The sequence below is a fragment of the Triplophysa rosa genome, linkage group LG1, assembly GCF_024868665.1.
Source record: "Triplophysa rosa linkage group LG1, Trosa_1v2, whole genome shotgun sequence".
Classification (NCBI taxonomy): domain Eukaryota; kingdom Metazoa; phylum Chordata; class Actinopteri; order Cypriniformes; family Nemacheilidae; genus Triplophysa; species Triplophysa rosa.
The window spans coordinates 6681691-6700261 of NC_079890.1; the positions used below are offsets into that span (position 1 = coordinate 6681691).

Consider the following 18571-nt stretch of genomic DNA (forward strand, 5'->3'; position numbering starts at 1 on the left):
AGGAACATTACACACAAAAAAAGATTACTTTTTAAACACAGTTTAGACTATTTATAATCAACAACTCTCTTGAAACATTACATTTAACCACATTTTTAATCTGCATGAATTTAACAAACATGTATTCATGTAATAAACAATTATCATTATAACATGTCTTGAGACATTTACAACAAATGTATTTCAATTACGCTTTACTATTGCAAATGTATCTGTGTGTGAACTGATAATATTTCATAAATTAATCTGCATCACTGTATATGAAGATATTGATTTTAATAAAAATGTTTTACTAAATATACCACTCCAAGAAAGTTTGATCTGTAACAGATTGCTGTTTTACTGTATTTTAATTACTGTATTTCACAAATAACATCCATTTCCATTTGAAGAGCACTCAGCACCACCATCAAACAGTGTCGCTAACATCCACTTCGGGTCATTCAGCCTCAGTGATCAAGAAACCCGCAGACGTGGGATTTTGGATTTTTCCTCATAGCAGCAGAAACCACTTTAAAGACTTTCAGACGCCCGGTACATTAAGAAAGATCACAGCTCCAGCAATGAATGGCTTTATAGTGAAGAATGGCTGTATCCATTGGAACATATACTATATAAGTATTATTTCTTTACCTAAGAAAATATACCATTGTTTTAGTATAGTCACAATCGACTTTAATTCCTCATTGTGATGTGTATTTCTCATTAATAAAGAATACCGAAAGATAAAAATAGTGGGTGTGGCTTATTCTTTTCCACTATGAAATGACTGAATCTAGAACACTGAAACTTTCTTTCAACAGATGTTGTGCCTAAGTTGTCAAACTGACATCATCATCAGAGAAGATGACTATTTTAAAGCAGAAGTTCATTTTCAGCTTTTGATGCAAAATTATGAAGTGAATTTTTCGTGGATTGACTTGCATATATGTATAAATCCTGGAGAGACTGGTCAGGGGACTGTAACAAGTGATTTTTCTAACTCAAAGAAACCTGATGGTGAGTTTTTTTTGTTGAGAAAATATATATATATACTGTATATATATATATATTATTTTCAAAGATTTTAGCATAATTACCTGGACTGTGGAGAAGAGTCTCCATCTGTAGATGTCTGTGCGTTGCTCATAATGGAGCTTCATATGCAGATCTGACAAATCACATCCACTGATTCTGCATATTGACAGAGAAACTGATTCAGACAAATTCACATAAAACGTCACAAACACAAAATTACAGTTATCACACTGCCTTCAGCATTAAACAACTTCATGACAACTAATAAAATTAAATAATATTAATTATGGGAGATACTGTAGAGTAAAGATCTTATACTTTAGGTTTGTATATTTTCATTATGAAGATGTTGTATGATTAATGTTTCATATATACATTTGCATTTAGTCATTTAGCAGACGCTTTTATCCAAAGCGACTTACAGAGAGGTAAGGGAGCAAAGCGATATGTCATACAGGAGCAATAATACAATAGGTGCTAATACCAAGTTACTAGTTTCAACAAAAGCTAGACCACTACCAGTTGAGAGAAAGAGAGAGAGGGTTAGTGTTTTTTTCCCGTTTTGCTGTCAAGTATTCACAGAAGAGATGGGTTTTAAGTAGTCTTTTGAATGTTGTGTGAGAGATGTGGTTGACCGGACTGAGTTATGAAGAATGTTCCACCAGGAAGGAGTTGTGAAGGAGAATATATATATATATATATATATATATATACTTTAGGGCTGCAACTAACGATTATTTTGATAATCGATTAGTTGAATGATTTTTATTTGATTAATCAGATAAAAAGTTTAATTAGATCTTTTGCTTATAATGACTAAATCAGAGTAGGGCTGTGCAATTAATCAAAAATTAATTGTAATCGTCAACATTGGCCTTCAACAATTACAAAAATAAAATAATTAGGGATGTAACGATTCACTCAGCGATGCGAGTCACGCTTCTGATCTCACGATGCGATTTATTCACGATTTACTCACGATTTATTTTTACAAAATGAGTTGAAACAAATTAGAAATGAACAACTTCCCTTGCATTATTTCTTAAATGCTTCACGTTTCTTTGTATAATAAAATAATGTTTTATTTCAAATAACAAAACTAAACTGCAATTTTATAACAAATTAATAATAGAAAAAGTCTCTTCAATATAAACAAACTAATACTGTCTGAGCTTTTCTTGGATTTTTTTGAAAATAGCGGCCCCTGCTGTTCAAAAAATGTATTGCGATTCAGTTCACACCTCAACCGATTTGAATCGTCACTCATTATAACCGATTTTCAACCGGCTCACGGTGAATCGTTACATCCCTAAAAATAATCGAGGTAAACAATTATTGTGACGCATTCCATTTTGCATGGATTGTCTCTTTTCTTGGGGTATAAATCCACCAGATTATATATATTTATTATACGGCTCATTTGAATGCTTGATTCTGATTGGCCAGTCGCGACATTCCAAGGGTTGTTCTTTTCAAATAACAACCGCTCAAAACTAACAACACCCTGTAACCCGGATACTGCAAATCATTTTGAGAGGTAAAAATGAGCTAATAAAATATTTCAAATTCACATTTCATGTCCAGTTTATTTCTCATGTGGCAAGTAGCCGTGTAATAAGCGGGATAATGTACAAGCAGCCGGCTGTTATCGCGAAAGAAGCCCCTCCGCTTCGCGTCGGGTCCTGATCACACTGTCGGGGCTTCTTTCTGCGATAACAAATGGCTGCCTGGTTGTCTTTCGGACAAGTGCATTTGTCATTCACTTGTCCGAGTAACAAAAATGAATTGTCCAAAGATAAAAAAATATATTTCATTTGAATTCTCAATATAATTCTTTCGGATTAAGATTGGTCAAATTTGCTTCTAAGCAGGGGTGTGCGATATGACGATATTTGATCGCGAATGATTAAAATGACAGCACGATCCACTTTTTCGGAAAAATCGTTACATCGTCCTATATAGTGCATGACACGTTATATCCGTTGCTGTTCTATTGATTTCGTCAACATCCGTGCGATAGATGGCGCCAAGTTAACAAACTCGTGTACGTTGCTCGTAAATTTAGTGAGATTAAGCGACGCAGTCAGTGACGATGGAGGGAAACGCGGAGGAGTTGGTCCCTAAAAAAAATTCAACATCTGTAATATGGAAATGGTTTGGTTTTTCCCCAACAGACACAGCGCAAACAGCAGTTATTTGCAAATATTGCAATGATAAGATTCGCACGTCGGATGGCAACACAACAAACCTTTTTAACCACCTCAAAAGAAAGCACCCGAAAGAGTATGCCGACAGTCAAATTATAAAGGGACCGCACGCGAGAACATCAGGTACAACCAAGCAGCCAGAAACTACAAGGCTTAAACAAACGACTTTAACGAAAGACGCATTTGAGAAAGGAACTCCGTATGACAGAACGAGCAAGCGCTGGAAAGATGTAACTGATGCGGTGACATTTTACCTGGCCAAAGACATGATTCCCATAAAGACTGTGGAAAATGAGGGCTTTAAAAGACTGCTCAAAGTCGTAGATCCACGTTATGAAATACCCAGCCGCAAATATTTTTCTTCCACGGCCATTCCACAGCTTTATTCCGAGTGCTGCAGCAAGATGCAAAACAAAATTCAAAATGTAAAGTTTTTTGCTACAACAGCTGATTTGTGGTCTAGCCGTACTTCAGAGCCTTATTTAAGTCTGACGATTCACTTTATTCATGACTGGAAGTTGTGCAGTGCGTGTCTAGAAACAACATATTTCCCACAAGATCACACGGGCGAGCTCATAGCGCAAGGCCTTAGGGACGCGCTTGAATGTTGGGGACTGAAAGAAGCAAACATGACCTGTATGACGACAGATAGCGGGGCCAATATGGTGAAGGCATTGGAGCTCAACAGCTGGACTCGTCTGCAGGGTCTTCTAGGGACATGTGTGCGGCCCAGACACACCATAACGTGACTTCCAGAAGCGGAAGCGCCAGGGGTAGAGGAGCTACCTCCGTAGAGGTAGCAGGGCAAACAGGCAGTTCAGAGCCCAGAGGCAGTAAGCAAGGTTCTTCCCAATCTACCCACGAGTCCAGTAGATTCTCCTCTTTAGCGGGCTCTGGCGGCTCTTGAAGGCTGGGCGGGACCGGCTCAAGGATCTCTGGCAGGCCGGACAGGACCGGCTCGCGGATCTCTGGAAGACCGGAAGGGGCTGGTTCGAGGATCTCTGGAAGTCCGGGCGGGACCGGCTCGCGGATCTCTGGCAGTCCCGACGGGTCCAGCTCGGAACGGGCTTGGAAGCTGAGCGGGAACGGCTCGGAACAGGCTTCGAAGTCGGGCTGGATCGGCTCGGAACTGGCTGGAGAGGCGTGGTGGCGTCCTCGCCGTTTTCTACGACGATGAGGTTTTGCGGCGGAGTGCGGAGCGGATTTCGAGCGAGTCGGAGCTGATCCCCCTCTCTCCACTGGTTCTGGATGACGACCGCTCAAGTCCTGCTCGGCATCCCCAACGCGGAAGTTTGAGCCCATCACTTGGAGGACCTGGTTAATGATGTCCTCCAGCGAGGAATCTTCCGCGAAGGGGATCACGAGAAGGGCGAGCAGATCATCATCCAGACCAGTCAGAAATATATTATTCAAAAAAGGATCGCTCCAACTCACCCGATAGCTCAACTCCACAAATTCCTCCGAGTACCTTTCAAGAGATCGTCCAGCCTGTTGCATCTCCCGTATTGCCATGTCTGCCTTGAGGACATCGGCTAGTCCTGGTGGAAGTGTTGGCATCTTGAATTTATTTAGGTCAAGTATTCTGTCACGGTTTGCACAGGGAACAGACCAAACGAGCAGGTAATCAGAAAGATTTCTTTAATCCAAAACGAACACAGGGGAAGCACAACACCAAAACATACAATACTGGACACTGAAACAACCAAAGAAGAGAACTTATATAACACAGATAATGAGACATAAACAGGTGACGTGGATAAACTAATAATGTTCAATGATGGGGATCAGGTGAGATGGTGAAAAGGATTATGGGAAGTGTAGTCCAGTTGTAAGTGAGGGCAGACGGTGGATTGTGACACAAAGACCCTCGTGTTGAACGCGTAACATCGGTCTGCAAGAAAGTCGTCAGTACATTCTCCTTCAGCTGGAACAAAAAGTGGGACTTAAGTAATGCTCAAACTGAGCTAAAGCTACCTCAACAGAAGCTCATCACCGAGTCCCCAACACGATGGGGTTCGAGACTCAACATGATCGAGAGAGTGCTTGACCAGGAAAAGGCCATTTCTCAGGTCCTGAAGGCAGACGAGAAGACTAGGCATTTGGTCCTGTCATGGCAAGATGTTGACGTAATGGAGTCTGTGAAAAAGGCATTGAGTCCACTGAAAGACTTTACTGATGCACTCTCAGGTGAGGACTATGTGAGTATATCTTATGTAAAGCCAGTGCTTCACCTGTTGAAAGTCAACATGTTGAGCCTGAATGATGAAGACACTGAACTAACAAAAACAATGAAGACAAGCATTCTCGCATACCTCACTGACAAATATCAGGACCCCACCACTGATGACCTGCTGGACATGGCTTCGCTTGTCGATCCCAGGTTCAAAACACAATACATAGAAAAAGACAAGATAGAGGGAATACAAACCAGAGCTTTGTCTGAGCTGGAGTCTTTGCTGACCATACAGTATCCAACATCAGATCAGCAGCCTACATCTAGTACCTCAACCTCCACATCACAGAGCCCTGATGAGGGTCAGACACCACCCAAGAAAGCAAAACAATCACTTGCCAGCTTTTTAAAAGCCTCAGGTGTTGTAAGTGCATCTGCAGCCACAACATCAGCTTCCTCATCTCTAAAAGAGGCAATAGAAGGAGAATTGAAGGGATACTTGTCCACACCAAATGCAGAAAGTGAGGTGGATCCACTGGGATGGTGGAAAGTCCATGAGGCAAACTTTCCAAGAGTTAGTCAACTTGCTAGAAAGTATTTATGCATTCCAGCCACAAGTGCTCCCTCAGAAAGAGCCTTCAGTACTGGTGGCAATATTGTCACCTGCCAAAGGGCAACTCTCAAGCCAGATAAAGTGAATCAGCTGGTTTTCCTTTCTAAAAATTTGTGACTGTGATTAGTTATACTGTGTGTTCTTTTAGAAATTGATATGTTCCAAAGCTGCTAAGTTTACAAGACTCAGGACTCAGGTCAGGAAATATTTTTGTACCTTTATTGTTTTGGTTCTGAAACGCGTTGCACTTTGAAAAATATACTAAACAGATTACGAAAGGTAGTTTACATTTTTACATTTTGTATGTGTGTTTTTGTTTTTACCTTTGGAAGCCAATGTTTATTTTTTGGGAGTTATGCTAAAGTCTGTGCACTTGCATTTATTTAACTAGACCGAGTACATTTTTTTTATTTAAACATTTTTTAACTTTGTAAAAATAAGCTATTTACATTTTTGAACCTGTTTGCTGGGATCTATGTCTAATAAGCTATCTGACTGATACAACTGTTCATTTTGTGATGTTAATTGTAATGCAAGTCTTGTTGAATGTTCATACTTTCAGAATTGCACTTTGCATTAAATCTTAACTTGATTAAAATATTCTTGAAAATATAAATGGTAAAGAGTATGTTTTTATATGGGGAAATTAGTTTGGCTGTATTGTAGCTCTGCAATTTGCAAAATAGTCTTAAAACCAACTTGAAAAAGAACCGGGATAAAATCGTGAATCGTGATGTATCCAGAAAAAATCGTGATTTGAAATTTTTTCTATATCGCCCACCCCCACTTCTAAGCATTTTAACTAATGTCCGCTTTAGCCGCCTGAATTTGGTTATAGGCCTAATCTCCACGACTGCTATAAAACAGTAAGCAAGCAGTAATTATTTTTAGTGTTAAGGCGTAAGTTAACTTTTTTTGCACATAGCACTGCTGCTACAGAGGTTTAAAGTTTGGTAGCACAGGCCAAACAGTAGGAGCACAAGTATTAATCGTCTGTTGTCATCATTCAAAAAAATATGCAAGTGCAGTTTATCATGAATAGGCAGGTAACTAACAATTTACATTAATGTTACATACAGATGGATAAATTAGGGCCATATTTTTAGTTTACCTAAATTTGTTTAGGATAGGTAAGTCCTGTTTTTCTTTTTTTTTACTATACAATAGTGGTATATTTGTCCATATGAATTACTGTAGTATACTACAGTATTGACTAGTGTTTTTGAACTTCATTATAGTATACAGTGTTTATCAATTTACTACAAGGGCACTACATTTTTCAATAGCAAATACAATAGGTCACTACAGTATTTTTGTCTGAGAGGGCGAGTTGGTTATGGCTAGAAGGGATACAGCTATGGCAACTGGGTATGCGCACTTCAATACCACATCATTTTTTTCACAGTAAGTGAACACTAAAAATAATTACTGCTTGCTTACTGAAAAGTCATACATGTTTAGAAAGACAAGGGAGAATAAACAACGATAAAATAATTTTTACGTGAACTATCCCTTTAAAGTAACTTCCTGAAAAAGAAAAAAATAGACACAACAATAAAATAGAAAAAAAACATAAACATATATTTAAAAGTAGCAAAATGTATATAGTAAAAGAAATAGGTACAAATAAAAACACTCAGAAACATCATTACATAAAAAATCTTTGGTAATGTCTAGGGCTGAAACGATTCCTCGAGTAACTCGAGTTATTCGAATACAAAAAATCATCGAGGCAATTTTTGTTGCCTCGAAGCCTCGTTTAATCCATTTAACTACAGTACACATGTAGCACTGCGTTTCCCCACGGACCGTTATTACTGACGCACAGCCCGCTAAACTCTATTCATGTTACAGGGCTCTCAAGTCTCACGCATTCACCGTGAGACACACGCATTTTAGTCTGTTCACACGCTCACACTTATTTCTCATGCTGATAAATAACTGATAGCTTATTGAAATGGTGAACTGCTATTTTACTTGGTTTTAGTCTAGTTTGCGAGTTAAACTTGTTTTCCGGCTGCATTGAGTCCATCAAACTAGATGCGGACTTGTGGACGCCGAATCCTGTTATTTACACATGTCATCTGTCTGTTCTGCGTGTCTGAGTGAATGAACTGCACAGTTTAACGTGCTACACGCGTGATGCTCGTGAATTTGTCTGCGTCTGCACTTTATGAGGACATGAACTTCATCTCCAGAGTTGCTCTGAGAGTTTATTTCAGAAAATTTTACTGAGTGAAGCTAACGCACTAAAAAATAAGCGTCTTCCGACGACCTGCCAAAATAAAAGTCCGGGTAACTCGGTATTTTTATGTGGACAAATATATTACTATTTAATATTAAAAAAAGAAACTAAAACTAATTTAGATAAACTAAATGCATCATGCATAAGCTGAAGTTAGTTGTTTAGCTTTGAAATTATTCTTTCTATTTTATTAATGTTTCATATGTATACATTTGTATTAGGCCTATATTGCATTTTGAATGTAATATGGCAATGGAATGTACTAAATGGGTTTAGTTTTCACAGATATGAATGTATGCAATTTCAGCAATAAATATGTTAATTTTTCTAAAAAGTAAACAAATTAGTTGTTCATTTTAAGAGACCTGTCTTATTTTCTCTTGTATATTTAGTATTGCTCTTTATGCTCTTAATGTACTTATTATCCGAATACCCGATTAATCGATGGAAAATCAGTAGAATACTCGATTACTAAAATAATCGATAGCTGCAGCCCTAGTAATGTCATTTCAGGGTTGTGGTCTTGAATAGAAATGAACCCAGTGCCAATTTCTCATGTAAACAGGGCGCGGTGTCAAAATAACTACAACATAAAGTGATAACTGATAAAACCAAAAATAGCATTAGAAAGGCGCAAAAGCATTTAGAATCTATCAACAACACATTAAATATGCTAAAAGTAAAACAAACATATTGAAACTATAAAAAATATATACGCAGAGGCCGTTTTTTTTGACGAGTGGCCTATCTTACTTACTAACAAGGCTGACGTTATATGTCGATAAACAAACGTGAAAGCAGCTAAAAAAGACTTTCAAGACGAATGCTGTTTGTTTATTAAATAAAAACTTTGCGCATGTTGTTTAAGATAATAAATGGTGACTTTTTATACTTACTTCGTCTCTTTGTAAAATGTGACGCACTTTCGGACTGTAATAGCAGATGGCTGACTCCTTAAATATGCTTTCAGTTTCGAGTTCAACTGACGAATTTGGAACAAACCATTTCCTATTTCCAGCGGGGTGTCTCCAGCAAGAGTGTAAAGTCTGAATAATAACCCTGCAAACTCTAAAAGCAAAAACACAATGTGATGAGACAAAACAATTATTTTGTGAAACTCTCGTAGTTGGCCGATTTTTACATTATTATATATCTATATCTATTATATATATGTTCTGAAACATGAAAAAGCATCAGAAACTCACATGGTGAGATTCATCGATGAAGCAATTGAAGCGACCGTAAATACTGAAGTAATATCCTGTAGGTTATAACATAAAACATACATATCGACTATTAAAACAGTAATAGCTGATAGTTTCTGCATTCCGAGTGAATGGATTTTATCAACAAGACGTATGTTTACATTTTCAGTTTAAAACTCATACAGTGCAATACTTCAAAACATAATTTTCTGTAAATAAATGCTTTAAGTAAACACTCTCACATTATTACACGGTCTATATGTCGCCCTCTGGTGAAATACCGCAAACGTTTACACGAGTTTACAAAGACGGATCACATCACACACAACCTCAAAGTTTAAACGCTCAAGTCTGAGTGAAGTATTATGCTATAAACTAAACTAAAACAAACCAAACCCCTAACGTTACATTAAATTATAAAACATAGGAGCAAAGACATGTTGGATGTTCTTATGAAAATAAATAAATTAGAAAAAGTATGAGTATAATTTGAGAATTGTACAAAACATTGTACTGTTCACATTTACAACCCCTGCGTAAACTTGTGAAAACACTCGTGGACAATAATCACAAACCTGTGTTCTGAATTTAAAGTCTCGGTCAAATAATCTGACAATCTTGCCACTCACAAAAATACATAGACAGACACAAACGTGTCATATTTACTCCCTTAAATTAAAATTCACAGTACAAACACAAATACACACTTACAACATTCTGATCTGTTGCAAATTTAACTGTAAACACTGAGGCGAGAGGAAGACCGCGGTTTGATGACGTCACACTACGGACTCGCAAAATCAATACACGGTCTATGTCGCTCTCTGCTGGTGAAACACTGCAAACGTTTACATCAGTACCCAGATCGCACAACCTTAAAGGTCCAGTGTGTAATTTTTGGGACGATCTATTAATAGAAATGCAATATAATATACATAGCCATGCCTTCAGAGGTGTATAAAGAGCTCACACATTGAAGCGTTATGTTTTTATCACCTTAGAATAAGCTATTTCTATCTACATGTCCCCTTGCATATAATTCGCCATGTTCTGTCAGCTGTGTAATGTTTTGAAAGGGAGGGGCAGGGGGAGTGAGCGGTTGGTCACACTTCACTGACTGGACCTTTAAACGCCCAATAAATTAATTCCAATGTGAAGTACACTTAAAAATACATTAAGTCTATTTTCCCCACATTTCCTCATAAGACAGATGAGTAAAGGATCATGAAAACATGAAGAGAAGAAAAACTGAGGGCTTGTAATTTAGAATCTGAGAACTTGTAGGTAACAATAAATATTTGTACTTGACAGTCCTGAGTGAAAATTAAAAATCTGAAACACTGGTGGATTATCACACACCTGTGTTTTGAATTTGAAGTCGCAGACAATATACTATATAATATAAGATATATATTATATATAGATAAATATAAAAAATATATGAAATATATAGACAGACACAAACGTGGCATATTTACTCTTTGTCACGAGTGAGGCTCCCGCTCATCTCCCTAATCGCCACCAGAGGGAGCACCCCCGGAATATTGACTTTATGATTCGGACTCCATTTCCCATGAGCCCTTATACCTGGCACTGATTACGCTACCACCTGGTTGTCGTTTCCCACTCTATACCCACTTCACAGAACAGTCATTGCGAAGTCTTGATTTGCCCTGGGTATCATTTCTGAGCGTTTACCCTGTTTATTTTCATTTAGTGTTTGATCTGGGACTGCCTTTATCATCGATTGTGCCTGTGTGATCACTCTGAGTTTGCCTTTGCCTTGTATGTCCTTGGCTGTCTGACTATTGTTCTTTAATAAACTGCAGAGGGATCCTCACTCTGTTGAAGCATCACTCTTACTCTTAGAATTAAGTTAAATAGTATATAGGCCTGGTATATTGTCTACTCCTTAAGTTAAGATAGACAAAATTGTAAAAAAAAATGTTAGACTATATGCATAATAGATGCAGAAAACACATGTATATGACAGATGGATCTATAACGTTAAGGATGAAATCTTCTAAACAATGAGGATCTTGACCATTCAATGTTTTTAGTTACTTTATATTCTGTATTTTTTCTGAAATAAAATCAAACGGGTCAAAAAAGCGAGACCTAATAAAAGCACACCATTCACAAATAAAACCCCAAATGTCTTTACTGTAATTCCTTGTCGTTTATTTTATTTCCTAGATCAGATCACAATTTATCCGAACCCAAGATTAACTGCATGCCAGTGAAAACTAAATATTTTTTTCAAATAAGCATTGAAAACTGTAGTTTGGTAACAGTAGGCCTATATTCTGCAATATCTGCAGAATATGTTTTAATGTTATATGATATTAATTTTTCGTTAATATTTCTGCCACCTAAAAATGAAAATTTCTGGAGCTAAACTTATGAGCGGACTCATTTTAAACACGTTCGGCATCATCCTGATTTTAAGCTCTCGCCCATTTTGAAGTTCCCCGTCACATTTGTAGATGGCAAAAACAATAAATCCGTAAAATAACTAAAATCTTAAAAACTTTTGTAAGGGTGGTTCCGCTATAGTGGTTCAGGCTATATGGATACGGAAATGACTAAATGTTAACAGCAAGATGGTATAAAACTAACAGTTTCCAAATGTATGTGATATTACCTGAGAGATTGGATAGAAAGAGAAAGTATAGAAGAAGAGCCAGAGCTCCCGTAGAGAAGCTTCCAGCGAGGAGAAAAGAGAGAAAGCCATCTTACATGTCCTTTTTATCCTTTCCTTGACCATGTGACTAAACTAACAGATACATTCAAATTGACCGATCAGGGCCACCTTTAACCCCCACTGTAATGGACCCACAATAAACAAACATCTCGGCAATAGTGGTTGATCACTATCTCAGCACCCCTGTGATCTTCAGAAGAGCAAATGGTCCTTTTGAGAAGAAAGATGAGGTTGTAGCACAGCAATAAATTCCTGTTTTTTTTTGTCAACCCTACACTTTAATAGAAGATAATATACATTTAAAAGTATTGTATTTACATATTCTTCTAAAAATCATTAAAAAGCATTGTCACTTTCTTTAAAATAACCTCACAAACACTATGCAGTTCCCTCAAAATATAAGGATCCTGTCCTAAACAACAGATGATACACAGATTTAATGTCACATCTGATTTATTCTTAAATGATGTATACATCACTGTCATAGTATGATTATATCTTATATCTGTTGTCTTTTGTGTGATCAAAGTATCTTCAAGTCTGTTGATTGTGTTGACTGCCGTCTCTGTATACATCCGTTTATTCAACAGAAGAAGATCAGACTGACATTCAGCTGTAACACAAAAAACATTCTCACACCTGTTCACAAGATCCATATCAGAATAAAATGAAGCAGGAAAGGGCCAAACACTGAAGACATGACACACGCAGGCTACAGTAGATTAAAAATAAGATAAAAGTTTTTGTACAGTTATTATTGAATTCATCTGTTTAACAAGATGTTAGTAAGTAAGGGCATGTGCTCGCTCCATGCTATATTACCACAGAGTTATTATATAAATATTTACGTTATTAATGTTTTGTTTTCCATTGATTTGACAGACCCCGGGGGAGGAGTCGGACTTTATCCCTACCAGAGCCATTGAGAGCGAGAGAGTTGCGCCAACTCCGTTGACTCCAATGGAACAGTTTTTTCACAGCAATTTCATGGAGCCAATAGTTCCCGGAAGTTACTAGTAACGTATTGAGCTGCGGCTGAACAGACCAAATTAGGTAAACTTTTAACTCATTTAAAGACGTCATTTAATTATTTTTTTTAGAAATAAAAGCAGTTAAAGAGAGAACATAACTTGGAACTATATCTGAAGGCTCCATGAATTACGTGACACGTGATTTCTGGGAAATGATAGTGAAAAACAATGGTCTTTTAAGCACCTAATCCTGGTTGGAGATTAAATTTAAAATAAACTGTAAACTTATTTCTGAAATCTGATTGGTTGATTTAAATGTTGTCCCAGGATCAACATGATGTTGTCGTAAGGATATCAACCACTTGGCAAAAACAGGAGAGCCCGGTTTTTTTTACTTCCGTTGTCGCGACTCTCTCAACGTAAGTTACAACTTAGCCTAGTTTTGACTTAAACGGGCACTAAGTTACAATTTACGCACTACTAAATAATTTTGAGTTGCACCATTCAACTTACTTGAAGCGTAACGTTCCGTATAAACTAAATATTTACGGAAGCCTCCCGTCAGGAGTAACCGTGGGAATAAAATGGCGCCTCCGTGTGTGTATCCATCTGCCTGTGTTGTGCATGTCAAAATAAAATCCGTCTGCATTTACCGTTGGCAGTAAAATGAAATCACGTATAACATGTAATTTATTATGATTTTATGACGCTGTATTGATTTTAATTAGCATTTGTTTATTAATCTTGTTTAATTTGAAATATTTAATACCTATTATGTTATTTATGATTAGGTAGTATTCCATTTAATCAAAACTTATTTTCACCGTTATTATGTTATGTAAAATAAGTTTAAATCAAAAACGTTTTGAAATTCACAACATTTCAACACAAATTTTCCTCATTCTATGGCTGCTATTGAACTACTGAAGGTAAACGTCATATTATGCGACTACGCATTACTTTACGGAGAGCTTACGAACTAGCTACGTCCTGCGACCAAATGGTGCAACCAAATAACGTACAGAGTTAGTTACAAACTAGCTAGTAGTTCTAAGCCTCTAGTGTGGACTTTACGTTCTCATTTAAGAAAGAACTTACGAATGGCTGGTGCAACCCTACCCTGGTCCCCACCACTTTTCAAACCAAAGTTACCACACTGCGTGCAATACTTCAATACAGTACATGAATTTAATTAATAGTAGCTTCCCAGATAGCAAATATCATCTGGCCCAGACCCTTCATAAGTTCTGGGCCAGTTGTGTAAAACGGACCTGGGCCGGTGTCTTTTAGCACAACGGGCCAATAGCGGCACAGATCAGTTTTCCTCATCTGGGCCAGCACTGGGCCAACTCTGGAACAGCTCTGATTTTTCTATAGTATTTCGGTCCAATTGGGGGACAGATCTGGTCCAGATGTGGAACAGTTACAGAGGTGGTCTGGAGCTGGCCCAGTGCTGGTTCAGATGAGAAAAACAGATCCGGTCCGCTATTGGCCCGTTGTGTCAAAAGACACCGGCCCATGTCCGTTTTACACAACTGCCCCAGAACTTATGAATTGTTTAGAAAATTATTGTACTTAAAAATATTCACAGTATAACACCACATCATAATTCAGTGTTATCCACTACTTCAATGTAAACGTACATTCATAATAAAATTGCACATTACAGTAAATTGATTTATTCAAGGGCTATGTCTGTTGACCCTTCTTTCATTTATTTAGCATATTTAAACAATTACATTAATACACAAAACAATACAGAAAACAGTGGCATTGTCCATCTTATCTTTCATTTGGACAGTTTCTGCACAAAAAGTCAAATAAGTTTAACACTCATGTCTTACTATTTACTAAGCTTACAATGAGAAAATTTGGAAACTGTTTTGTCAATGTTTCAATGTTAATTGTCAGTATATTTCATTCTAATAAAACAATATTTACAGTACCATTTACAAAAATCTTGCCGTTCAAACTGTAAATAAAAAACAAATGCAATGACTTGCAAACTATTCAAATCCCATTCCCTGACGCTCACGAAGTCAACACAATATATTTAAAGTTAGGTGGGTGTAAATCTCTGAAAATTATAATTTGTGTCAAACTTTTTTTGTGAAATGAATTTTGTCCTTGCGGAAACATGTATATATATTTTTTTAGCTTTTGGAAGGCGTTACTAAATATATATATATATTTGTATTATTTCAACAAATAATAACTATTGAAACTGGTCACCCAACCTAAAGGTTTACACGCACTTGACTTTTGAATGTAGTGTTGACTTCTTGAGTATCATGGAATGTTTGTATATTTTGTAATAGTTGTTATGAGTCTCTCAATTCTCCTTAGCATAAAAAGATGAATCTCATCATTCAGTCACTGATGAACAAGGGTCAATAATGCAGAAGATGCTGAAAAAGCAAAGATTGTGAAGGATTGACACCATTAAACTGTCCACAGGTCTTCATAAACATCCTTCAGACAACAGTTTGATCAACAACTATTACAAAACATAAAAAATGTCACTGATTGTTCAGGTAATGTCGTACAGTATTAGGAACCAGTCGTGCAGGTATGTTAAGTCTTGAACTGGCTTACTTTTATAAATGTAGATAATTATGTGTTAAAAACGTTATGAAAATGTCTGTTACGTGAAATAACTTGTTCAGGGCAGTAATAATTCAAAAACGAACTTACTTTTCTTATTTTTCTTAAATTTTCAACATTTTCTCTGCAAGGGGTGTGTAAACTTTTGACCACAACTCTACAGTATATAGGATTTTAAACTTAATGAACTTAATTAAAAAATATGGGACAGAGACAAAAAAACTCTTGTGTACTTCAAAAACAGTTCTCAGAACAATCTTTTAACAATCAGAACTTTCAATATAAAGTACCAGTCGAAAGTTTTGAAACACATGACTGAAATGATTTTAAAAATCTTAAAAAATGTTTGAAATAACTTTTCCAGATAAAAATATAATTGTGCAAACATGTCAATTTCTTTCATTAGAAAACAAAAATTGTATTTATATACACACATAGATTTTAATCAAAGGGTGGCCACACTGAAGATGCTAAAATATAAGGTAGTGTTGATTTATTTTAGATGCTTTTAGTCACAACATAGTTACAAATGTGTAATTCCATGGTTTTAATGAGTTTACTATTACTATAAAGGGTGAAAAAACATGAGCGTTTGCAAAATTTGAACCAGTACTGTATATTTAAAAGAATTATGAAACAAAGAATGACCAACAAGGCCACAAACTGTTGGGCAGCTAAAATCCTATACAGAAAACTGCAGCTAGAGGTCTGGGCATCTCTACTGTCCCTGTCAATACTATGACCCTGATGGATTTACTAGTTTGAAGAATGGATGTTAATACAGCTGTTGGCCTCCTCAGTTCCAAAACACTCAAAGTGCTTACGTAAACCATCATTGCTGCTTTGTGTGTCATTGGTGATGGAAAATGTGTAAACTTTGTGGGCTTTAGTTGGTTCTGAGTCTTTTGAAATTTCATGTAGTTGTTTTCCAAGGGCAATGCAAACCCTCCGTCTGACTCCAGAACTCAGTAAAGGTGATTCCTCGTCTCTAAAAAAAATTGTGAGAAAAAAAAATCCTTACAGTATTTTATATTTTCTTGACAATCACCAAAACAAACTGTTTTTGGCTTTAAATTGTTTAATATACAATATAGAAAACACTATTATGTCCCCTGTAAATATTAGGTAAAGTTAATACACACTCAAATGCCCAAAAATAAGAGACCCAATTTTAAGTAATCCCTCTCTAAACCCGAAAGTGTGAAAGCAAAACATTCTTAGATTGGAGGCTAAACTTGCTAGATAAAATAGTAATAATTTAATACTAGTACATTCATATTGCCTATGTTTAATGAAAAAATTTTGTAATTAAGAGTGGCATATACAAGAGAGTGGTCCTGCAATTACACAACCAACAGAGACCGTAACAGTAAAGTCAGTGGAGCTCATGTCATCCATACATATTTGTCATAGCTTATTATGAACTAGTGTAATTTGTATAAGACATTTAAATGATATAAAACTGATTCAAGGTCAATATGAAATGACATGAAACTACAGTGATGTTCTTAACTTAGTTCTTACTAAGACAACCAGAACTATCACCTTCTAACAACATCAAAGAAAGAAACGACACAAATCAAAGTTGCTGGCAGTGTGAATGCACAATTAATGCACAAACTAAATGGTTATATTACACCCATATATTATGTATGTATTTGTTTCAGTGATTAGGGTACACACATGAGAGGCATAGGGTTTAACTCATCCTCCACTGACACTAATTATTGACTATTGATTAATTACTGACTTGAAGCAATAGAATAAAGTTGGATTGACGTTGGACGTTCGATATTCGTGAATTTAGGGACCGTCTCTAAAGTTACACACACATTAAAATACAAACTTTATACAAATACAAAAAGTCAACTATAATGCACACCTTTTAGATTTTTTATATTTATAATAAACTGTCAAATCAAATGCAAATATTCCTATGTGCTTCACTTCTGTATAGGGTCATATACAAAAATATTTTTTAAAGCTCAATGTCATTAAGAGGGAATGACATACAGCCACAAAACGAACTGTACTGTACAGTAAAGGGTGTGCATTATAGCTGACACACACACATGAACACTAGACAGTTAGTTTTCTGACTGTAAGTCATTTTTAATGTGTATGTAACTTTAGAGACGGTCTGTAAATTCACGAATATCGAACGTCCAACGTCAACTTTATGCCAGTAGAAAAACTGATAGGTATACGTACACCTGGCTGCAGCAAAACCAACCCCAAAAATACGTAACAACAAACATTGGCATGGAAAGAGATACATGATGTCCCAGATTTTAGTTCATGTTTAGATTATTTCTGTCGTAATTTATCCGTATTACTTTATATTAGCCAGAATGTCAGCCTCATATTACCCCAGTTATCACAAAGAACTAATCAACAGTTTCATGTTTATCAAAGGGAAAGTTTAGCAATGTATTTTAGGTATATTATATTTGAGGTATTAGGTATTTTAACAGCAAAAATATATGAATGGGATTTTTTTTAAATAATTAATAAAATAATTTGAACAGCATTTTCAAACGTACACACATGTACAGGAATATCTGGACCACGGCCAATCAGAGGGGGGTCCGCCCTTCACTATCTCTGATTGGTTTAGACCACGATATGGGCCTAATGTGTCTGTTGTTGAACCACAGGGAGACTGTCGCAGAGACTTTTTTTTCCCTCCAACGGCTGGTCGCACCGGTGCGACCTCAGATTTTTTTTAGTCGCACCATTGAGAAATTAGGTCGCATATGCGACCAAATTAGTCACACTCTAGAGCCCTGTGTGGGACCCATATTGGTATCCCACATGGGGCCCATATATTTT

The 18571-nt window shown here is 36.6% G+C and overlaps 2 protein-coding genes across 4 annotated transcripts in view; both read right to left on the reverse strand.

Moving 5' to 3' along the window:
- Positions 1-9305, reverse strand: part of LOC130551410 (protein NLRC3-like) — a 36283-nt gene extending 26978 nt beyond the window's left edge. For 2 of the 3 annotated variants that reach the window (XM_057329018.1, XM_057329002.1), the window contains exons 1-2: positions 9152-9305; positions 1080-1173 (exon numbers count right to left, since the gene is read on the reverse strand). In XM_057329018.1, the coding sequence (XP_057185001.1) occupies positions 1080-1129 (50 nt within the window). In that variant the 5' untranslated portion in view covers positions 1130-1173; positions 9152-9305. The remainder of the gene's footprint in view (positions 1-1079; positions 1174-9151) is intronic. The other variant, XM_057329010.1, reaches the window with a different exon arrangement.
- Positions 3906-5739, reverse strand: LOC130565724 (uncharacterized). The gene is made up of 2 exons (XM_057353153.1): positions 5653-5739; positions 3906-5360 (listed from the first exon to the last, which is right to left on the reverse strand). The coding sequence occupies exon 2, from the start codon at positions 4779-4781 to the stop codon at positions 3906-3908; it is 876 nt and encodes a 291-aa protein (XP_057209136.1). The 5' UTR covers positions 4782-5360; positions 5653-5739.
- Positions 9306-18571: the final 9266 nt, after the last annotated feature.